The 24,947-nt window shown below is 38.2% G+C and overlaps 1 protein-coding gene across 1 annotated transcript in view; it reads right to left on the reverse strand.

The window, feature by feature from the left end:
• Positions 1–236: 236 nt before the first annotated feature.
• hif1a (hypoxia inducible factor 1 subunit alpha) overlaps positions 237–24,947 on the reverse strand; it is a 29,995-nt gene continuing 5,284 nt past the window's right edge. Inside the window, exons 2-15 of the mRNA XM_031890721.1 lie at positions 14,232–14,422; positions 13,483–13,628; positions 13,323–13,407; positions 11,249–11,361; positions 8,481–8,680; positions 8,259–8,365; positions 7,450–7,597; positions 7,052–7,275; positions 6,360–6,628; positions 5,843–5,965; positions 4,024–4,385; positions 3,646–3,754; positions 2,397–2,523; positions 237–1,575 (exon numbers count right to left, since the gene is read on the reverse strand). Of these exons, the coding sequence (XP_031746581.1) occupies positions 1,424–1,575; positions 2,397–2,523; positions 3,646–3,754; positions 4,024–4,385; positions 5,843–5,965; positions 6,360–6,628; positions 7,052–7,275; positions 7,450–7,597; positions 8,259–8,365; positions 8,481–8,680; positions 11,249–11,361; positions 13,323–13,407; positions 13,483–13,628; positions 14,232–14,422 (2,356 nt within the window). The 3' untranslated portion in view covers positions 237–1,423. The remainder of the gene's footprint in view (positions 1,576–2,396; positions 2,524–3,645; positions 3,755–4,023; positions 4,386–5,842; positions 5,966–6,359; positions 6,629–7,051; positions 7,276–7,449; positions 7,598–8,258; positions 8,366–8,480; positions 8,681–11,248; positions 11,362–13,322; positions 13,408–13,482; positions 13,629–14,231; positions 14,423–24,947) is intronic.

Below are 24,947 nucleotides of genomic sequence, written 5' to 3' on the forward strand. Positions count from 1 at the left end.
AGAACAAAAGGCTGAGGGAACTTACATAGATCAATTCCCCTTTTTGTATGCATCAAACCCATTATAGTCTCACTTTCCCCCCACAAAAAAAACAAAACCTCTCAAATTGTAACTATTATAACATCTATAAATCTTTTTCTGATCACAAAGTACAACAAAATGTTTTTAGGTTTGATGAAAAATACACTCACTGAACATTTTATTTTATATAAAATTCGACAAATTGCTACTATATGTGGCCTGGTCCACGTATAATGTTTATTGATGTAATAAAACAATACAGTTAGTGTTAGATCCAACCACAAACAGCAAAAAGGATAAATGGAAAACAATTTGCACAAATCTGTAATGTACAATCACACTGAAGTTGTTCGATGTTACAGCTATTTTACTGATATTTTTTTTTCTCTAAAAAGTCATAAGAATTAAACTTTTTTTTTTAATGAAAAAATAAAGATGTTAATAGTGGGAAAAGTGCATGAAATCAAATACCAAGCATCTCTGTGCACTATGCAATTCTGCTAACAATGCGCCGTCTCTGAATCAGATGGATTTTCTGTCCCTAAGTTATAGGCAGAACATATCTATTATAAACGCCTATGCAATTAGCATCAAAGCCTTGAACTACAAGCAGGGATTCTATGCTGTTATACAGTCTACATACATTTTAAACATGTACTCGTAAAAAAGAATGTCTAACTAAATGATTTTAATCACTCTAGTTCATTTCCATCTCAAACCCACTTGTAATTATCACTTTAAATTGACACTTTAGCCAACAATCTGCAACAGACAAGTTATAACTTACATCTAACAATGAAAAATCTCAGGCCTTACATGATTCGAAACAACTAAAAAGAATCCAAAACATTTTATAAACTAGTTTTAAAAATGCATAATATATATTGCATGAGGAACTGCTGGTATTCCATTTGTTGTTTTCTTAAGAAAATATAAATTGTGCGATTGCGACTACAATGCACCGCTGGTTAAGCATTGTTTGCTGTGCATAAAAAGAACTGAAAATGTATACTAAACATTCAATAAAATGACAATGAAATGGTACACATGGTTGGACTGAACATAATCATTTGTATTCCTTGGTTGCTGAAAGAGCTGACAGTTATACTGACAATTTCCAAAGTAAAAGCAAAACAATACAACAGAAGGTGCTCATCTGAAACCTGTGTTTGTATATAGTTTGAAGCATATGCATGTGGATAGATGTTCTTGCACGTTTTTTCCACCCCTAACAAACGTTGAAAGAAGACAGACGGAGGAAGGAGTAAAAGAGATCAAAATGGAGCAAACTGAAGTAGTGCGGTACTGTAGACAGGCTTCTAATATTAGATCTACAAAATATAAATACACTGATTTGGGTGATGAAGGTTCACCAGTGTCCAAATGATGAGGAAATATAGAATCAATTAGCTTGATCAAGAGCTCTTAGTAGTTCTTCCCCTTGGAGCAAGTTTCTGTTGCCATGAACAGGGGCATTTACTTCGCAGTCATAGCCAGTAAGCTGAGGAAGAACAGTTCCATCCAACGACTGCCCAAGTAACTGACTTGCCATATCTGAAAGTAAAGAAAAGCATAAAATGAAGGATGTTTTAGGGGTGTATTGGGGAGACTGCAATAATTACACACATTAAAAAATGCATTTTTTCTCATATACACTTTAGATGCTCATACAAGCGCTTGTCTCATTTTTGACCAAGCTATCAAGAGACATTTATTCCTAAATTGGTCTAAATACTTTTCCATTTTTCATTTTCCATCCTAAATACCCATGCATTGCAGCTGTGCAATGTTGCGCACACACAATCATTGTTTGGCTATAATATCAACATTAATATCTGAGGTTGGTCAACATTAAGTTATTAAAATCAATATTCGATATGCAAGTTTGTTTGATTTTGAAAAACAAACTCAAATTCACAAACTCATAAATTGTTAAATATGAACCATGACTGGTTCAAATGCAGAAACCATTTAGGATCTGTCATGGTATGCAAACATATCTGCACTAAATACTTTATTATACCTACAGTTTATGCTGTGTTTACAGTGTCCCCTGACATGTAACATCCTTAAAATATATATAGGAATTTTATAAATTGTATTTTACAAACAATGTTGATAGTCCATTTCAAAATGCCAGCTTTGGGCTACTTTATTTAAAAAAAGACTGTGCTTATTTCATATACACTGTGTTTCAGTCAGGTTACACACAAGGCAAATAACTTGCAGTACCTTTCAGGCAGATTATCTATGCTATGAAAAAATTAAATGCTGTATTTTACCTCTTAACTTTTCAAAAAACAGTGATCCAGTAGATGTTTATTCAAAGTATTCTATATATCCCTAAGGACACAAGGGGAACAATATACACTTACCGGTTGACAGTAAGAGGATTGTTCTTTGCTCTGCACTACTTGGCCTGTCTGAGTCTGATCCTTTTACACGTTTCCATAAGAGAGAAGAGTTTGGCCCAGGATCAACATTTGTTTGGAAGAGGGTACCCTGTATTTTTGAACAGATTAGATTATAAAATGTTAAAGGCAAATCTAAATAAGTGATTAACACAGCAGTCAGATTAATTTAAATTTTGATTAACTAAGACCAATGACACCATGTTACATAAACATCTACACAGAATGCAATTAAGCTGCCCAAATATAACTTAATAAGTTACTACAAAATAGGTTTAGAGATTAAGGGGGAGATTTATCATCATTTGAGTTTTTCATAATTCGTGTTTTTTTTTCTATTAAAAAAAAAAACGAATTATGTTTTGAAAGCTCGAATGTCTGGTATTTATTAAGTGCAAAGAACCTGAAAACTTGAATGTAAAAATTTGCCATCTAATTTGAGAGTTTCTATAGAAGTCAATGAGTGTTGTTCCAGGCAAAGTCAAGCCATATTTTCAATTCGAGATTTTTGGATTTGTAAACTCAAAATCTTTTTTTTTTTTTTTTTTTTTAAACAAATTTTTCAATATTAATAACGAACATTCGATATGCAAGTTTGTTTGATTTCGAAAAACAAACTCAAATTCACAAACTCCTAAATTGTTAAATAGGCCCATAACAGTTGCAGTACCACTTCCCTAACCACCTTTCCCCTTAGGACTCTCTTAAAATGCCAAACTGATTTGTACACACTCAGTAGTGATGTGTGGGCTGGCCTGAAATCTGCGGGTCAGCCACTTTCAGGCCAACACTCGCACAGCATATTCTGGTCGCAGGCAGGTTCAGGCTTTTTTTTTTTTTTTTTTTTTTTTTTAATAGGTGCACGTCTGCCTCCATGGCATCAGGAATGGGCTGGGCACAGTTATATAAGTAGAGGTATATTCGTGGGTGGGTGCAAATGGTCAACCCGCACACAGGTATTACAACTGAAAGCAGTGTTTGTCTTAATGTTTGCACTTTCTGCTCTCCTGGCTCTGACTCCTGAAACAATGTTGCAAGCCAGCTGATTAACCTAGAGCAGATCTGACTTTTGTTAAATCGTTTTAAGAGTCAGACTCAGGGATAAACAAAAAATGCTTTCAATAACCATTAAATTGAAAAAATAATTGAGAAAAAAAATGATTGAGAATTGTTCCATTATTTGTTTATTATACATTAAGATTGTCAAACTTACAATTCCAATAGCCTGGTAAAGAGGGCCATCGCTTTCCATTTTACGTTTTCTCTGAACATTGTGTAAAGCAACCATCTTTGGATTCAATTCTTCATCCAAAACTGTACACCTGAGAATAAACAGCATGGCATAACTCAGTGGTGCAAGCACAATACATTTCCGGAGCACAGAACACAGTACAGGTATCTGACTAGAGGAATAGGCTGGTGCACTAATACACAAACCTCCAATTCCTCAAACAACCACCCTTCTGTTTTCAGCTACCCATCCTGACATCATTTATAGGTTCTTACTAGTGAATTTATGTGGCAAATTCATTAAAACGTGAACTTTAAGTGAACATTTTGAAGTTACTGATTTATATAAAAGATTAAATACCTTTTCTTTAACTGAACAGGTAAATTTGGAGTTCCTGGACGAGACACTTCAGTTTTATCTACTGCTGATTTGGCTGGCCTTACTGGTGAACTTGTGCGGCTTCTGTTTCCATCAAATGGTGATGCTGGAGCACTATGGACAGGTGACTGAATAATGGTTTTCAGATCATTTATGGCATCCTCAGGCTTGAAATCACTGGAGGATGGTAAAAGAGACTGCTGAAATAGAGTGGCCATGCTTCCTAAGGTTTGTGGATTTGATGAATCACATTCCAAAGATGAAAGTTGGTCAAAGGTTCGCAATTGGAAGTCATCATCCATAGGAATATATGGTGCCAACATCTCCAAGTCCAAGTCTGTTTCCTGTAAGAGTTATATGCATATTAATGAGAATAATTATATCAAACAAGGTGCAGTAACAGGTTCAAATGTAAAGGAGTATATAAAGCACGGCACTCAGTTACAATAGCAATACAGTAGCAGTAGCTATACAGACATCTTACACAACTGAACTTATATAAAAATCTAAATACACTGAAAAAATCAACAAAAACAAAAAGGATACTTGGCTATTCTAAAGGCAAAGCAAACAAAAAGAAAAATAACAACATACATGAGATGGTACCTGGAAACAGGCACACTATATTGCCAGTAGTAACCAGGTACCTGCAAGGGTATTAATATGACATTGGCCCTCCCTTTCTATTAGGTCATGAAGCACTGTTGGTTCAGATTTACTTCCATTCAACTACAAGAGCATAAGTGAGACTGAACACTGAAAATGGGCATCAGGTCTGGCTAGCAGCTGGTGTCCTAATTCATTCCACTGCAGTTCTTCCACTCACATTTAGGCAGTCCAATTCTATACGGACCTTGTTTTGTGCATGGGTTTATTAGAATGCACAAACATAAAAAAAAAACCCTTTCCCAAAGGACTGCCATGAAGCTGCAAGAAAAAAAATGTAATTGTATGTAGTAGCCTTAAAGGATATAGAAACCTAGAATCGCTGGGGGTACCAACATGTTAGGCTCCCACCCCCATCTCTTAAGAAAAAAATGCAATGGCTTGGTAATAAAACTAATGCAAAACTACGCCGCCAATTTTCTTACCTTTCCCAGGCATCCCTAGCAGAGACTTACTTTGGGTTTTCTCTAGTGCGTGTGTGCGAATATAAGTCTGAAGAGGGACACCTGGAAGATGTAAGTAATGTAACCTCCAAAAGCAATGGCTACAGGCTACACAAGCATATAAATAAGCTTTTTGCATAAGCTTTTTGCATTGTACATGCATTAAAGAATAAATGCACAGTACATAAAAACAATACATTCATACAACTGTATATGCTCTTCCATACATCAGATATGCACACAAACATTTTATTGCGCCAAAAGAACACTCACCAGCAAGCACACTGTAGAAGAGCAGGAGCCCTGAGTAAGCTGTGCAGCACCGTCTGATGTCTGGAATCTTCAAGCTGCACAGTACATGAGTCCTTTCTTCTACCAGCCCTCATATGTGTATTCTGAGCGGCTCTTCAATCCACCCTGACCCTCACCTAATACATAGTTGTAAGATGCCTCACAAAAAAAAAAAATTCTTCTGTATATCCATGTCACCTTGTCTAAAACCTTTTAGCCATTTGCCCAAGGGACATGAACCCTCCCTGTATCTCCCCACTTAAAATGGCTTTCAATCTTTTTTTCACACTTTTTTGCTTGTGATGATGGTGAAAGGTTTAATCATATTTACTCTACTTATAACTGCATTTTTTAATTGACTAATGCAATGTAGAGAAAACAAGTACTTATGAATCACAAACCTGGGTAGAAAATGGTGCTTTTGCCTCTGTGTCTATTGCAAACAGTTTTTCCACCAAATCCAGCTTGAACTCGCTTGCAATTTCGCTGTCAACATCAAAGCAATATTCTGGAGGTGTACTAGGCTACAGGGAGAAAGAGACAAAATTATTTGCCTGTAAATCCACTTACGACTCAATAAAGACCTGCTTTAACAGTAAACCGGTGCATTTAAAATGCTCCGTTAGTATGATGATAAACAGAAGTAAAATTTAGGCACTTCTGCTGAAAATTATCTGCAAAAACCCAGTTGAAGCACGCATGGAAAGAGACGAAGACTAAATTATCCCTTTCTGCCCTCTGTGACTGCACAGTCCAAGGGAGATAATTTAGAAGATCACACTCCATGTAAATATCAATTCATTTTAAATGCAATCTCAAAACTGCCATGATTGTGCATTTGCATCAGTTTCCTTTTAGTTCACCCCCTATGATTTCTCATGTATTCCTTAAATATGTTCAATGCAGTCATATACTTACCTCTGTTGAGCTCTGACTGGAACTGATATCTGAAGGGCTGTCTGGCTTGGATAGTTGTGGAATGGTGAATGTTAGTTCTAGTTGTTCTGGATTTGATTCCATCTTTATCACAACTTCCCGGTTAAGTGCAGGGTCGACATTACTGCGCAAAGGCTTTGGCATTTCTGAGGCAGGGAGAGGAGTAACTGGTGTGCTTTCCAGTTTCTTACTGGTAGAGTGAAGCATTACATCATTGTAAAGTGGAACATCTTCATATGGCTTGTCAGAATCTGGGAAAACCAAATAAAGCTATTTAAAAGTAATAAATGATCAATGTTGAAAACAAGTTATTAAAAAAACGCAGTCCTACATCTAGGATATCTATTTAAATAATAATGTAAATAGCTATTTTTTTAGGTATTGTAATCCTTCCAAAAACAATTACGGCCAGGAAAGGGGGTCAACAATAGTGCCAAAAAGAGTGCACATGGGGTGGAGCTATAGAAGCAAAGAGGAAGACAGCAGTAAAGCAATTGGATGGAGACATGCAGAGCAGTGGCTTGTGTAATTCTTAAGGGGCAAATATTGATAAAGGCTTGGGCTGGGACTGAGAAACTGGTAGATCATGTACCTGGAGGTAAAAAGTTAATTAAAGCCACAAAAAGTGAGGCAAGATTTTAAAAAAGTGGTATATTGCCTCAAAAGACACTTACCACCAGAACTGAAATCCAATGAAATAATTTCATCCCCAGCATCAGGTGCAAGAACTGTAAGAGATTCTGGTTCCTGCTTTAGTTTTTCAAACAAACATTCTGCATTGTTATCTTCATTCAACTCTGTGAAGATTTCTGGCATCTTCATTTCTTGGGATTCAACTGGACTCAAAACACATGCTGTCTGGCCCAGGGACAAGATTAAATCTTTCTCTACCACCTCACTGGAAAGGAAAAAAAAAACAAGTAAAAAAAAAAAAAAAAAAATGCACTGCTAATGTTAAAAAGCTTGGAAACGCATTGTAACAGTAAGGCTTTAAAAAAGCATTTAATACACTAATACAGCTTTAATTATAAACCATTTGATGGATAATACGAGTTTATTTAACGATGCTTACCTAAGTACATAGTTTACACAAACAATGCACTGTGGTTGAGAATTCTTAGAATTGTATATAACAGTGGCTTGTGTTTCCACCCAGACATAACCACCTTTTTTTGCAAGCATTCTGTACTGTCCAGTAGTCACCTGTCCCTTTGTGAACACTGGAGGAAGAAAAAAAACAAAACAAAACATTAAATACATGAATGCACACAGGCTACCCACATCTGATGCCTCTATAGATTTTTGCAGACTTCCTCCTCTTGCAGACCACACCCTCAAGCTATTGCAATACCAATGGATATTAATATAAAGCTCTGCGTAATTTGCTGACATTATAAAAATAAAAGATGATGATATTGATAACATAAAACTATATATCACCATATATACAGGCTCAAACAACTCAAAATCTAAACAAAAAGATTTTCTAAAAGACTTCCCTGAAAGGTAAGTTTGCATATGAGATACCACCTCTTCACAACAAGACATTTTTCTAAGAAACACAGGCTGAGAAAAGTGGCTGATCTACCACATGAGACTCTGCCCTTAGGCTTTTAAATAATGAATAGCTCATTATACCGAAGGTTTCTAGGTGGACTGGTAATTTGTTTTGATTGTGCTTACACAAACCAGTAGTACAGTGTGAATATTTTCAATTTCAGATTTTTGTTTAGTGCAAGAAATATCAAAACCATAGATGTTTTATAATTAAACAATATGCAAAAAGTATGTTTGTAACAATAGTCACTGAACTCATGGTATACTGTCCTTTTACTATTGAAATAGCCAACATGTCGTCGATTGGGAGTGATCAGCACTTACTATTATGGTGAGCTTTGGTCAAATGATCAGAGTCCAAGGCATGATAATATTCATAGACAGAACGCCCCAAAAGTTCATCTGGTTCATATCCTACTAATTCAGTTACCCTAAAATGAATAAAAAAAAAAAACAGCATTATGGCCATAGTTCAGATCTGAATTTGCAGTTGTCTAGCATGTGGCATAAAATACATAAACAAGTGAAACATGGTTGCCAACATACCTTTCATCACAATAGGAAAACTTCATGTCAAGGCTGTGGCGACTAAGAAAGGTCTTGCTGTCCAAGGGGAACTCAATATTTGATGGATGAGGAATTGGTTCACAGATTATAACCATGCATGTCATGGGAGGCTTCTTGTAGCCACAATGGTTATGGTTGTTTGCATCATATACACGCATGTGTCCTGTACAGTGAAGTACCTAATTAAAGAGAAAATGTGTAGTTAATAATTTCTTCTCAATTTCAAATAAAATAAAAGTTGTGCGACTAAGAATTGTTACATTGTACAGTGAGCCCTATACCACTGCAGACCCAGCTTCACTAGAACCCCCCCCCCCCCCCACTTACATTTTAGTTTCCAACTTCTCCACATAGCCCACCCACAATGCATTGCCCGGTAGCAGGGTACTTAAACACTTATATGCAACAGCACCCTACATTTTAAAGCAACACAATGCCCACGCACTGTGCCCAGTAAATACAGAAGTATTGTGCTGGTGAAAGCCAGAAGGTATTATTTAGATAACGCAGGGTTTTACATGAGCCCTAGAGATCTACACTGTTCAGGGGTATAGCTTTCTTTTAATAAAGCCTGAAATAAAAAATCTGCTACAAAGAAATTAAAATCCTAAAAACAATTATTCTGACAGTAGAAAATTTAAATCTGGAATTTTTCCCTATTTATTTTGCAACAAATCGAGCAAACAGTTGAACACAGATCAATGCGCACACATGTTGCTAACTGCCTTATTCGATAGGTACCTATATGAGCTTTGTATGAGGCACTACACTGGCCTCATACCATGTGACATTCATAGAAACAGTTAATAGCGATAATGTATACTAGACTCATATCTGAGGGCTGATAGCGTGCATCTGTAAATACACGTAAAGAACTTCTGGTTGTAGTTGTTAAATGAACTGAACTTCAATTCGTTTAGTGACATCTTATTAAACAGACTGCTAAAAAAAAAAAAAAAAAAAAAAAAAAAAAAAAACACTCAGTCATTGAGATTTTTTTTCTTTGGAGATGACATTATAGCTTTTAGGAATGGCAAGCGATTTTAATAGGCTTTGCCACGCAGGCAATTAAACAATTACAGTAATCCGTCAACCAGACCTGGTCACCTCTAGCATCTGGCATATCTGCTAATACAATGCTAGCAAGGACAGTGAACTCCTGTACCTTCTAAATAAAGCGACCCAGATCCTTTCTAAGAAATGCTGAGGCACTAGGTACCTCTTCTAACGTTCAATTCCCAGTTATAACAGACAAAATGCAATACCTGAATGCAGATTCAAAAATATTTAAAATAGTTTTCACAGTGATGAACAAAATAAGGCTGAAATAAAAGAAGGCCATGAAAAGTCAAATGCCCAGACTAGAGCAAAAATTTCTGCCGTATCTTATGGCTCACAAGCTGTGGAACCATGGCTCATAGAATCTAACCTGCAGCTGTATTTCAGGTGCTAGTCACAGCCTGTAGGTCACTGTTGTAACATACTGTAGTGAATAAGCAATACACCGAGTTGCACAATGTGTAATTTGGAGTAAACTAGAGTAAACTACTGTGTACTGGAGTGTTGAATCTCTTAGTGATTCATTCATAAGCAGTCTGTCTATCTAATGTTAGCCTATGAGTAAAAGTACCTTCATTAGTCAGAAAAGGCATCAGGCCACTTTCTCTTTCAACACTTTGTAGAATAAAAACATTGTATTGCACTTTTTGTGGGGATTTAATTTCAACGTTGTCATATTAATGTGGTGTCTAAGAATTGTGTATTGTATAATGACCCTTTTAATAACACATTTGTAAAATCATGCTGTATAATTTCTTTTTTGTTTATCTTCTCATCTGAACCAACATTGCTTATTTCTCTAATTTCTTGCAAGAAAGTGTGCAGTTTTTAATAACATTGCAGAGCAGAGCATGTGCAGAGCTATGGTTAGCTCTGTGCAACTACTAAAGAAGCAGCAATCTAGAGATGACCATCCCAGATTTCATGCAGGGAAGCCTGCACCTATGCCTCCAAAAATTTCACCCAGATGCCTGAACACTGCATAAGGTTTTTGTTTGGCCCCATGTTCGTGACATCAACGAGTATGCTCAACAACACAAGGCAATAAGTGACAGACTTGGATCTTAACTATTAAAGTGCTTTTATTTATCTGAGAACAAAAAGCCCTGTACCTAAGGTAATTGCTTTGTACCATACGGGGCATTTTCTCAGCTGGCTACCGCAGGTAACAAAACGTTGTTTCCTTCCGCCGGCTAAACTGCAAACTGCCGGAGCTACTTTGCAAAGCTGAAGTGCCACATATGTTTTTCCACCAGCGAGTTACATTATTGCAGGTGGAAAAGCGTTTGCAGGAGTTTATTTACCCATGGTAGAGAAGATTTATCGTGGGTGACTAATTTCCTCATCTATTATCGCCTCAATACTTTTTAGCCTATAAATATCACATTGTACTTAAAGACAAGTTGTTTTGTGTGCATGAATGTCATTAGATAGTTTTCTGCGCTGGATAAATGTTCTTTCACTTTTTAATTCCCTCCTGGTCTAGTAGCTGAGGTTCATAAATAAGCCTGGGAAAGTTCAAATGAGCTGATTAGCTTTAATCCCTATTTGCATCTACTTATACATACAGGTGTGTTCTAAAGAGAGTAGGCTTAGATATTCAAGAGACTTACTGCTTAGAAAGCAACAATTCCATAAGAAAAAAAAAAAAAAAACAAGACATGTTCAATGAAAGAAAATAAACCTACCTTCCACGTGGCTGACTTTATATTCACTGTTCTTCCCCGACTGGTTAAGGTGCACTTCATACGAAGAAAGAAACTCCTTTCTGTGATTTGTTCTTTTCCTTTTTTTGCAGGCCCTTTAAAAAGTTCATAACAGTAACAGTTATAGTCCAATCGACTGCATTACTCATACAATAAAAGCAAAAACATGAAATACTGATTTTAAGGATTCAATTAATCTAATGTAAAGTGTAAATGTGGACGATTAGATATTGCATTATAAAATCTAAATTATTACAGAGGCATGGGGAAAATATGAGGAGCTATTTCTTTGCCAACAACTCTAGTGTTATTACCTTATAGCCAGCTATTGTATAACCCTGTCCTAGATGGAATTTGCCCTGCAGGATCAAGTGTTCTATTTTGTGTGCAAGGTTATTTGTATTTTTTTTTGTTATTAAACAGCTTTGCTCTTCAAGTTTTATTTTTCTTTATTTTTTTTATGGAAAAGTACTGTTATAGTTCAAAATCATGTTATCTTTAAAGGGAACTTTTATTTAAGATAACAAAAGAATAAAAACACTGCAAAAAAGTTAATTTGTAACGTGAATTGATAACAATAGATTTACAAACGTGACATCAGATTTACAAGGGAAACATAAGGTTTGTGTAAAAAGGGAGAAATAAAATGGAGAAACGCCATAAGTTTTGCTTCTGATTATAGGCAATAGCAAGAAATGCAAACAGCATACTGGGGCTGTTATTTCTCCAAAAACCAGCATATCAGTTTTAAAATCACACCAGAATACCATCAAGTATAATAGTAGCCGATACACACATATCATGCACAACTCTAAATTTGGCTTTAAAAACAAATATTTTAGATTTAAGTGAAAACGTAAAAAAAACAAAAGGAAAAAACCTGCCCTAAAAAGCTGGCTACATTATTGGGAGTTCTATTTTCAAATGTTACGGTATTTTTTAATTCTGGCATTTGAGATTAATTTGAAATTTGGCTGATTCATTGAAAATGATGGGTATAATGATTTCAATGCATTCCAGTGGTTTTTCATGTTTTAAGATTGAGATTTCAGGTTTAAAGTTTTTCAAATTCAGATTTTGACATATACACCCCTTAGTCTATAAGCTCTACAGGGCAGGGACCTTTTGTAATAGCATGCTTTTATTGCCAATATAGGTTTATGTAGATTTGTGAATCACAAATATAAGCTACTGTTATTATTACAAAGATAAAAAAATGTTAAAAATTAGATATAAAATGTATGGGAGATGGCCCTCCTGTAATTTCTGGATAACAGGTTTCCCGGTAAACAGATATTGTTCTTGTACTATAAAGATATAAATACTGTGGGCACAAAGCTATCATAACATTTAGCATAAATTAGATGTTTTAGGAAAGTGATCTCTGCATCTACCTAAAGAAAACCCCTCTTTCAAAATTAGGTAAAATTGTGTTGTTTTTGCTTGCACTAAACAGGGCAATTTCTGAAATAAAATGTAGTTTTTTTCAACTTACTGGTCCTTACAAGCAAAATTAAAACAAATCAATGGTCCACTGAGAAGCCCTCGGTATAAACAATCCATCGTTCCCCCAGTTACAAATTAAAGAGCAGTTCATATATAAATGTGCTCAATACGACTTTACATTCAGTTTCAGATATTTCTTTGTTTAGTGCAAGAAATATTTCTATTTAAAAAAAAAAAAAAAAAAACCTAGTCCAACAAGCCATATTCACCCCAATGGGGGGGGGGGGGGGGGGGGGGGGTGTACTGACCCTTTAAAAAGGATTTCATCATATAAAAAACACACTTTGCCTAATATTCAGAATTGGACAAGGAAGAATTCCAAATTTGGACATAAGTAGGCAAATATTTAGAAATGGAATACAAAGGTCTAAATGTACATAATAAGTATGGCTAATGCCTCTGAACACATGGGATTCTATCACAGAAAATACCTCACCAGTTTTGACAATTTACAACAGAGTTCAAAATCCCCCCACTGACCACCAAGTGCCAGGATAGGACTCACGGACAGCAATGGTGTTGGTTTGTATAGAGATGAACATGTACTTGCCATTTCTGAAAGTTAGCATCTCCCTTAGCTCTTCATGATCGCAAGGATGAGTGAAATCAAACACGCTGTGTCCAGTAAGCTCAAACTGTAAATAGGAAGAATTGTTATGCAGCATCCAACATACCCAACATCAAAGTAGATGAAAAAGAAATTCTCTTACCTGTGTGAGGCCCATGCACTTGTTGACATTTTCAGATAGATAAATCATATCCCCCTCTTCAGTAAGAACCAAGACAAACCCTTCCAGTGCCTTCAAATAGAAACAATTGAGTTGCTTGTCCAACTCGGTCTCACCATCCAAATCTCCTATGAATAAGATGAAGCATAGATGCTTACCCACAAAACCAGTTAAATAACCATTTTCCTTAAAGATAACAAACACATTTCTATGGTGTACAAGAATCTTGCCGTTTGTAACAGATGTCAAGGAGTACCATGAAATGAACAGTCACATTATTTGCTTCATGTTAGCTGTTCTGTTCCACCAGAAGTGAAGGAAAAGTAATGTGACACCACAATTTTGCGTGGCAATAAAACAAATGTGTGCACCACAAGGGACCTCCACTTTTAGGATGTAGCTATACTGTCTTGTAGAATACCATTTGCACAGGGCATGTACAGTGAAATGTTATGTATATGGATTTAGATATATGTATATCCAATACCTGACAAGAAGCTGCTTTGCATTTGGGAGGCACCAAATACAATTGTGAGTGTACAAATCTCCAAATATTCTGAAAGTTTTACTATAAATTCAGCTGGCTGCCTCCCAAGTAACATGCTAAATCTCAATCTTACAAAAATTATTGGGACTTGGCTAAATACCAAACCAAATGTTGCATTCAGTACATGCTTATTAGGAATATTCTGCTCAGCACAAACCACAGTATAAATATTTCCAACACTCACCTGCGTCAAGCAACCTTCTTATCCGCAGGTAACTAATGGTGAGCCTCATGATAGAGGCCTTGTCAAGATGCGAGCTGACATTGTGCGGTAAAGGCAACTCGTGTGATAGCTCATAAAAGACCTCCGACTCCTTACTCCTCCGACATCTGGCAGCATCACGTGATTTCTCTTTACGGCGCTCTGAGCTAATTCTGCAATTGAAATGGACAGCAAGTTAATGCTAACTGTAAAAACAAGTTACCTTATTTTTGCTTTTGACAGATGCAAAGTCAACTATTAAGAGAAAATTCTATTCTCTCGGTAATGCCTTTACACAAGCAACAAAGCGAATCGCCGGTGGAAAGGCATACACATTGCTTCGTTTTTCCAAAGTCATGCAAAGTTTCTTTCTGCAGGCAACTTCACGCAACTTCGGAAAACAAAGCGATGCATATGCCTTTCCACCACTGCCGGTGGAAAGGCATTTCAGAGAAATTAGTCTCCTGCAGTAGCAAAGATTTATTGCGGGCGACTAATCTCTCCATGTGGCATTAGACTAAAGCAATATCAGCATAAACATTCTCAGAAATAAAGAAAGATAAAAGACTGTGTAACCACCAACCAACCTAATAGGCTTTTTGGTCAAAGTTGAACAACTGAAAGCACAGAGACTGGGCTGCTTATGTAATTGATTTACCACCATGAACTGCGCAAATTACACTGGATACATTACACTGTATATAAATAGTCTACATAAGTCCCTGCAAAATTACAGGCTTTTGTTTAATGAAAAAAAGAATCCAAGAAATTCTGTCAGAACGTTATTTCACATTTATTACAAAATTTCCAACTATACAAAGAAGTAGATAACAAATCAAACATTTTAGTGAAAGGAGGAAAAACAAAAATCTGGTCTACTCTGCACACCCTTTAATAATCAAGGCTTCATTCAGAATTAACCAATCACATTTAGTCTGAATCAGATAGAGTTGGTATACATCAGACATCAATTAAAGTCACTCAAATTTTTTTTTTTTTATTTAACAACCACCTGCCATTTTGCAAGGATGTGCAGGAGCCCTGATTTATGCATCATATACTCTACAGAATTGGCTCTGAAATATTGGAAGTGCCCTGCTGACATCTCAGATGCAAAGAAACCCACTTATTTTGAGAATTGTTTAAATTTCGGTCTACTTTAACAAAAAAACAAGGAGGAAGAGACACTGCTGTTCCACCCCAAATGCTCAAGTCAGATAAAAATTCTAAAGCTTAAACAGACAGATTGGGTATGGCATGTGGCAATGACAATAATATCTTAAATGTTTTGCAACAGCTAAGAAAAATAGATGGCTTAGGGTTTAGCACTGCTGCCTTACAGGGCTGTGGTCACTGTTCCCTCTAAGACACAAGTTTAAAATGTGCACACATAGCCCAGAAGGATTAGAGGGAGCATTTGCTGGTTTCACAAGGTCGATTTTAACTTGGGCACTGAGTTTGTATGGGCTCCCTCCAGGCACACAGGATAAAAGATGAGAGTTTGCAAGACTGTAAGTTGAGACAGAGGCTTATGCGAGTAATGAATAACAACTATAAAGTGTTAAGCTGGCCATACATGTGGCGATCTGACGATGTTTCATGCGACCATCGGTCGCACAAAACATCATCAGATCCACCACACACCATTCAGGGCTGAATCGGCAGGTAAAGAGGTAGAAACAATAGGATTTCTACCTCCTTCTGCCGATTCAGCGCTGAAGGGAGATTTTGGTCAGGCGCCTTCTATGGCACCCGATCAAAATTTTCAAACTGGTTCGATCGGCGAGTCGGCCGATATCAGCAGCTTCCTGACTCGCCGACATACCATACACGCACCGAATCGTTTCGTACGATATTATCGGTGCGTGTATGGCCACCTTTAGGCTGATATCAGACCAGGCGTATGACGTATATTTTCGCCAAGCTGAAAAACACTTGCCGAAAATACCGCCATATGCCTCCAGCCTGTGACTGCACCCAAATGAATGGAATACGCTCGGGTGCAGGCATATGTAGACTAAATACACATAAAAACACAAGACTTTGCATTCGCTCGCTTTTTTATGCGGCAAACAGCTACATGTGCCTGCACTAGAGCGTATTCAGTTCATTCAGGTGTAGACACAGGTAGAAGGCGTATGGCAGTATTTTCGGCAAGCGTTTTTCAGCTTGCCGAAAATATACGTCATAGGCCTGGTCTGACATTAGCCTTATAACATTTAAGGGTATATGTTGTGATTAAGTATGCCTTGCCAGCTGACCACTGTCTCGCTTAGGAATGCTTGGTTTCCAATCTACATCCTCTCCCTAGTCCAGCAATAAGTTAAAGTAAGCCTCTTCTTTTGCCTCTTTAAAGGACATGTAAATCCTACATGTTCCTTCCACGTATAAAAGTTGGGCACAGCTCCCCTACCCAAACCACACGATTTGCATTGCATTTATCCCCTCCATTTGCCAACACCATTACAATTTCCTAAGCAGCTTTCACCCGGAGGCAATTTTCCTTTTCACACATGTTCATTGATATTTACATCTGCAAACTCCACATGTGCGCTGTAAAGCTCATGCAATAAAGAATGCAGGCTTACACAGGCAGGACTTACTTTCATAAAAAGTTCTGCTTGGATTGTGCCCTGTAGTGGTTAAGCTGTGCTCAGGAGAGGAGGTTAGAGGAAAACATATTTCTCCAGCAGAGTGCACAGCTAGAACAGAGCAGCATTGCCATCTCTTTATTGGCTGCTAGACTGGAGGGCATGTTTAGTAACCTGAGTTAAAAAGAATTGAGCATGCTCAGTTAGCCAAGAGTCCAAGTAGATATAGGAGGGGGCTGAGTAACAGGAAGCGATGAAATCCTAAATGTAAGGCCCACAAAGCGAATCTGTATGCAAGTACGCAAGTATGCAGTCTGTATGCTTGAAAAATCTTTTAATTGTACATGCACCTGGAACCACTGAACTGCAGGCACACTCAGGCTATATCCGCCAACAAATGCAGAGTTTCGCGTTTAGAAGATCGATTGTTTAGAAGCTTTTTCAAGTTTGCAGGCTGACAATCCGCCTCCTGGGACCTTACCCTAAGTAATTATGAGTTCTGCAGCCTTACTATCAACAGTCACAACCAGGGAGTCAGGTATTTAAAGATTTCAAAGAGGCTGTTCACCGATTAACTTTTTGTGGGGGTTTCAATGTCCTTTAACTTGTACCAGTACCAGCACTGCAGGTCACTGACTCTTCTAGGGAGCACAGTGTATATTTTACACAGATGTTAGTCGCTGCAACTCTTTTTAGTTGCCGTGACTGAAGGTCCCCATACACTATAAGATCCGCTTGTTTGGCGATGTCGCCAAGCGAGCGGATCTTTACCCGATATCCCCACCTACGGGTGGGCGATATCGGGTAGCAAGCTGCTTTAAAAAAAAAAATAATCCGATCGTTTGGCCCTGGGGCCAAAGATCGGATTACATTTGTGGCCATGGGCTCGTTTCTGCCCATACACAGGCCGATTAGCTGCCGAATCGGTCCAAGGGACCGATATCGGCAGCTTCTATCGGCCCGTGTATGGGGGCCTTGAGGTTTCTTAAAAGTCGCAGTGACTAATCTCCCAGTCTGTCTTCACCCTTAGAGCAGTGACACACGGGGAGATTAGTCGGCGCGCGACAAATATTTGTTGTCACAGGCAACTAGTCTCCCAGCAATGCCATCCAACCAGCTAGAATGTAAATCGCTGATGGGATGGCATACGCGGTGTCTCGATTTGCCGATGTTGCCCGAAGTTTCCTCTCAAGGCAACTTCTCGCCGCGTATGCCATACCATCGGTGATTTACATTCTAGCTGGTGGGATGGCATTGCGGGGAGATTAGCAGCCCGCGACAACGAAGATTTGTTGTGTGCCGACTAATCTCCCCGTGTGTCACTGCCCTAAGGGTAAAGACAGACTGGGAGATTATTCACTGCGACTTTTAAGAAACCTCAGTCACGGCAACTAAAAAGTCGCAGCGGCTAACCTCTGTGTAAAATATACAAGTCACCACTACACAACTATATCCATTTGTTTAATGCAGTACTGACACACTGCCTACACAGAAGACACACAGACACTTAGTAGCAGCTACTTGTCACGGCTACAAAAAACAGACAAGGCTAATAATTACTCATAATGGTCTCTACCCGTGTTTTATTAGAGACAATTTTCAGTATTGTCTATTGCAGGGTATTTTCTGGAATTTAGTAGCCAAGACAAGTAGCTGCTACTAAGAAGTTCCATGCGTCTTTGCCCTTAAAGGAATACCTTCATGGGAAAACTTGTTTTTTTCAAAACCCATTTGTTAAGAGAGCTTCGCCAGCAGAATCCTGCATAAAAAACAGATTTTTTTTATATTTAATTTTGAAATTTCACATGGGGCTAACCATATTCCTCATTACAGAGTGCCACAGTCATGTGACCTGTGCTCTAATATATTTCAGTCACACTTCTACTGCTACTACTGCTGCACTGAAGTTGGAGTGATATCACTCCCTCCCCCTTTTTTCTTCCCTAGCAGCCAATCAGCAGAACAATGGGAACGTAGCAAGATAGCAGCTCCCAGTAGATATCGGAATAGCACTCAGTAGTAAGAAATCCAAGTCCGGCCTGGGACTCCTTCAGTTACATGGAAGCAAAAGACATAACTCTGTCCATTCATTGGCTGATGTGGCCTAGCATGTGTGTGTGCCTTGGCTTGTTTGCGTGCACTGTGAATCCTATTAGAGGTGGCCCTTAATTCTTAAAATGGCAATTTTCTATTTAAGGGTAACCAATAGCACACACTACTACTAAAAAAAAAAAAGTATATTTTTATGAAATTGGTTTATTTAGATGGTTTTACAAATGAGCTTGTTTATGCAGTTTATTTTTATAGAGACCTACATTGTTTGGGGGTATAATTTTTCTTTAACCAGAAAAAAAAAAAGCTGACTTATGCTGCCCATATTCAACTAGATCCACTGGTTTAGCTAAACCAACTGGTTGACCATATTTAACTAGCAAACTCGTTTCTCTTTGGTCCTTAAGCTGTCGATCAGATCCCATCCATGGCCCCATAAGGACACTTATTTAACCTGAGAACCATGTAACAAGGTATATCAGAGAATATCTGGGAAAGATTGAGCAAAGCAAGTTAGAAAAGCAACTAAAGTTTGTTTGCAGCCTCTACAGAGAAATTACTGTATATACTTGAGTATAAGCCTAGTTTTTCAGCACCCAAACTGTGCTGAAAAAGTCACCCTCGGCTTATACTCGAGTCGGGCGCTATGGGTCCCTCCAGACTAGCACCCTCTGTCCTTTGTGTGCAGATAAGGCCACCTGCAACCAGACTCTCCAGTGCCTGTTGTTTTTGTTGACCCTCTTCTCCACTTACAGAGCTAGTTTACTGTTTTTCTTTGAAATAAATATTTAAAAACATATACCCCACTGATGCCTCAATTAATGTAATTTTATTGGTATTTATTTTGATTATTAAAACTTATCAGTAGCTGCTGCATTTTCCACCCTAGGCTTATATTCGAGTCAATAGGTTTTTCCAGTTTTCTTAGGTAAAAGGTACCTCGGCTTATATTCAGATCGGCTTATACTCGAGTATATACGGTACACTACACAGAAAAATTCCAGTTAAAAGATTAAAAAAAAATATTTTGCATGAAACAAGACACTTTCTTCTACAGTTAACTCCCACCATCACGACAAAAAAAAAATGGAGGAATTGATTTTATGTGCTTGTTTCTCATTTGGTGTGCCGTCATGGCAGCAACACAATTTTTAACAGTTTTTTTATAAAAATGTGTTACCTACACTCCTCTCAAAAATACACACAAATTAAGAAACAAATTGGTGTGGCTTATAATATGTATGGGCATTAATGGACTATTGCTAACCAATGGTAAAATTTTACTATGTGTCTACTATTCTACAACAAGTATGGGGCATGTTATGCAGACATGGGGTTTTCCAGGTAAGAGATCTTTTTGGTATTTGGGTCTCCATACCTTAAATCTACTAAAAAATAATTTAAACATTAAAGGATTAATTATTGGGATTTTTTAAGGAAAAAAGGGAACCATATTTAAAAATTGGAATTATTTTCTTAAAATGGAGTCTATGGATGGCTACGGAGATAGCTCTCCATTAATTCTGAGCATTCTGGATAATGGGTTTCCGGATCCTATACCTGTATCTATCATTATAAATAACCAAAGTCTTATTATGCACAAAAATTTTAAATAAAATTGTGGGATATAATAAGCTGTCTTTTTTAATGTATTATCACAATAATGTGGCTTATTGTTATTTGTTTTTTTTGTACCAACGCATGTGTCTAATCCCTACTGCATAATGCTAAATATATGATGTTTGCACACTATCAATAGTAGGTACTCCAAATCCATTTTACTAAAACTGATAAAAGGATGCCAGAGAGAGAGAGAGAGAGAGAGAGAGAGAGAGAGAGAGAGAGAGAGAGAAGGCTGATGCAAGCGTCTGAAACCAACAAATTCACAGGAAAAGGAAAAAATTGTTGAGCACTGTTTTTGGATGTGTTATGCAACTTCCTGACATTTTCTTGAGAAAACTCAGTGCAGTGAGTCTAATGGGTAAAATCGTTCTCATCTCTTAAACATGTTTTAGCTGGTTTCCAGAGTGCGTGCACTAATGTACTCATACCAAGCAGCTCAGGTTGTACCAAATTATTTCCAAGCGGAACAGAGGTGAGCACAGTACTGCACAAAAAAGAACAGTCATTATGACTAAGTCCATGGGAGAGGCTTCCTTCTGTACCTGTCAATAAGATAAGTTAGAGAAGGCACAAGGTTTTTAAGTAATACACAACAGAATGGTTTGCATTGTAAGGGAGAATAAAAGCTTTCTTTTTCAGACTGTGCCCAGGATATAACAGCCCAAGTTGGGAGTTGTTCCTGGTTATATAATAAGTAGCCAGTGCCATTAGCTTATCATACCAACCACAACCACCCCTGTAGGCAAGAATAGCAGAACTGCTGTGCAGAACACACATCAGAAAGATGACAGGTATGTTCCAGCATCCAGTTCCACCGACAGGTATGTGTACCATCCAAAACAAAGTACATATTTAATGGCTAGTGAACCACAGCTTTAAATCATAATTCACCATTTTACAGTAACCCAAAGTGATATCACACACTATTCCTGAATCTCTCTGCAGCTAACACAAACTTGATATCTAACTATTAGACTATTAACTATATATCAAGAATGCTCGGGACCAAGGGTATTCCGGATAAGGGATCTTTCCTAAATTTTGGATCTCCATAACTTAAATCTACTAAAAAATCAATAGACCATTTAACCAACAGGATTGTTTTTCCTCCAATAAGGATTATTTATATCGTAGTTGGGATCATTACAAGGTACTGTTTTATTATTACAGAGAAAAAGGAAATCAGTTTTAAAATTCTGAATTATTTGATTAAAATGGAGTTTTGTATAAAGAATCAGTCTGCTGATTCTTTATATAAAATATGTATATTGGTTCATACTCTCAGTTGACCTGCTGCAACAATAAAGCCTGACGATGTGTAATATTGGCTTAACAATTAAGGCAATAGCAGATAAGCAGTTTGGGGAGTTTGCACTACTTGCAGGAGGAAGACAAGACTGCTTGGAATCCATTCTTAAATATTTGCATATTATAGGCATTGTATAATCCAGTGAGGACTACCAATTAGCTCTCAGAGTTGAGGAATTCTTGTTCTTATCACTTGGTTTTACAAAGTCTCCAGAAGATTCCTTGCGAAGCAACTTTAGGCGACCGAAGCAACACGTATACCATCACACCGGAGATTTTTGTTCTTGACGGTAGGATGGCATATGGGGGAGTTTAGTCACGTGCAATAGTAAATATTTATCGTAGGCGATTAATCTCCCCGTGTGCCACTGCCCTAAGATTTAGGGCAATAGCACACAACACATTTACCATACCAAGGGCGGTGGGATGGCATTTCAGGGATTTAGTGCAGGTGACAAAACATCTTGTGCACCGTTGCCCTTAGGTGGAGTTTAAGATAATGAAGCCAAATAACTGACTGGTTGCTTTGTGTTACTACATACATTTGCCAAAGATTAATAGAAGAGTTGCAGCGACTAACTGTGCGTCATTTGCAGCCTGCTGATTAGTCGCAGCAACTTTTTCAACAGTTGTGGCAACTAATTGCCCTTTGTGTCTTCACCCTTAGAGCAGATCCACTTCTCTCTATTCGACTGAAAACTACAAGCAGAGAAAAGTGGAGAAAGCACTCCCTGTGACCGGGATCTAAAGCAGTGCTGTCCAACTTCTGTTGTACCGAGGGCCGGAATTTTTCCAACCTACGTGGTGGAGGGCCGATAATGGAAGCCAGTTTTGACCATTCCCCTTTTTGAAACCACACCCATGTTATCACATGACCATACCCATATTAATGGTTGTAGTACAGCAAAAACCTGCCATACTCTGCCTTCCCTACCCTGCCTGTGTGCCATACTCTGCCTGCCCTACCCTGCCTTTGTGTGTGCCATACTCTGCCTTCCCTACCCTGCCTGTGTGTGCCATACTCTGCCTGCCCTACCCTGCCTGCGTGCCATACTTTCACTGTGTGTGCCATTCTTGGCTGGTTTGTGCCATACTTGGCCTGTGTGTGCCATACTCTGCCTGCCCTACCCTGCCTGTGTGTGCCATACTCTGCCTTCCCTACCCTGCCTGTGTGTGCCATACTTTCACTGTGTGTGCCATTCTTGGCTGGTTTGTGCCAAACTTGGCCTGTGTGTGCCATACTCTGCTTGCCCTACTCTGCCTGTGTGTGCCATACTCTGCCTTCCCTACCCTGCCTGCGTGTGCCATACTTTCACTGTGTGTGCCATTCTTGGCTGGTTTGTGCCAAACTTGGCCTGTGTGTGCCATACTCTGCCTGCCCTACCCTGCCTGTGTGTGCCATACTCTGCTTGCCCTATGATGCCTGTGTGTATGGCACACACAGGCAGCCTACAGTGACACAATGCTGGAACTGCTCCTACAGTCTGCACAATAACTATATATTAAAAAACTTGTTAATTGCAGTGCCACCTCAGTATATGTTCTTTTTGTAGTGTGTAGGGATTATTTGTGGGTTTCTACTGCTCCTGAGGTGTGAACAGGGGAACAATGGGAGTGATTACAGTCTGAGCCTGAGGTGTGAACACTGCAGGGGGTGAACAATGCAGAGATTAAAAGGTGTGAACAGTACAGGGGATTACATATTTAAACAATACAGAGGGATTACAGCCTGAATCTGAGGTGAGAACCATGCAGGGGGGCAGTTAATCACAGTACTGAGACCATTTAAAGCTTACACAAGAGTAAGCCATCAAAGCAGCCAGACAGGTGGCGGGCCGCCAGTTGGACAGCACTGATCTAAAGGATCCACTGGTTTGGTAACATTGCTAGATTTGGCACCCACACAGGTGCCAAACTGGGCCAAGCCTAGCTGGGCTGTCATATGTATCTAAAGGAAAACACCATTCTCCTTATTGCTCACCCTAACTGGCCGTCTGGCTGCCACAGCTCCAAGATCAGGGCCACCGTTTGTAAACCACTTCACTGCCAAATGTTAAATGGAATGGCTCTATATAAGTGTGTGTAGTATAGATACATTCAACTGCAAGTGCCACTGAGGCAAGTACATAAATGGTTCAAAATTCTCTGTAAAGTGCAGTGTAAAATGTGGATATCACAAGAATAATTCTTATTATTATCATCAAGCCAAACATTTCTCAGCCTCTGACACCTATGAACTGGAACAGAGTGGCGTGTTCATGTGCAATATTCTATTGGCCACTTTCCAAACTCACTTTTTTTCCATTTTAGTTCTTTGTTTTATGACCTCATCTGCTTAGCTACAAATGTAGGTTAAATGCAAAATTACAAAGTACAGGGTATGATATAAAAAAATAACAGTCGGTGAAAGGGATCACTCATGCAATGTCTCGGTACAGTCAGAGGGATGACAAATTAATAACTAAGTTAGTCATAAACAAAAAAAATCTAGCAGCAACTGGTTCACATAACCTCCTCCAAAAATTAGAAAATAAAACATGTTGCAACCTCTATTGCAAAGGTGGACCCAATTTAACAATGTGAGATTGCCAATAACACTTTAGCAGAGTATTTCATATTCAAAGTAACACACTGGCTAAAATGAATAATACATAGAATATATTTTCATTTACATTTTAACACATATTTCTGGAAAAATAAACAGACCCATATTTAAACATAAATTCCCGTTTTAACTTCTTTGTGTCAGCTATGCATGGAGAAAGCGAAAAGAAAATGGCATCTGTTTTCTGCTCTTTCCTAAGAAAAGTTCCCACATGCAGGGAATGACAGTTCTGGCTGAATTGTGTGCCATTTAATGTAGTTACTGAGAAGAGGTGTTTAGGGTTGCAAGACCACATGTTTTACCAGGGCACACAGACTTCTAGTTACACAGCTAGGTGGTAACATTTATTACAGGACTGACATATCTTTGGAAAGTCAACGATATCATGGAAGATGAACACACAACAGAAACATGTTCCATAATCTTACAGAGATATTTCTCATAACTAAGCTTCTCTGCCATTAGACAAAAATGTCTAATGACAAAATGTCATGACAAAAATAAAAGTAAAAAAATGGT

This window comes from Xenopus tropicalis, chromosome 8 (assembly GCF_000004195.4).
Source record: "Xenopus tropicalis strain Nigerian chromosome 8, UCB_Xtro_10.0, whole genome shotgun sequence".
In the NCBI taxonomy this organism is placed as follows: Eukaryota; Metazoa; Chordata; class Amphibia; order Anura; family Pipidae; genus Xenopus; species Xenopus tropicalis.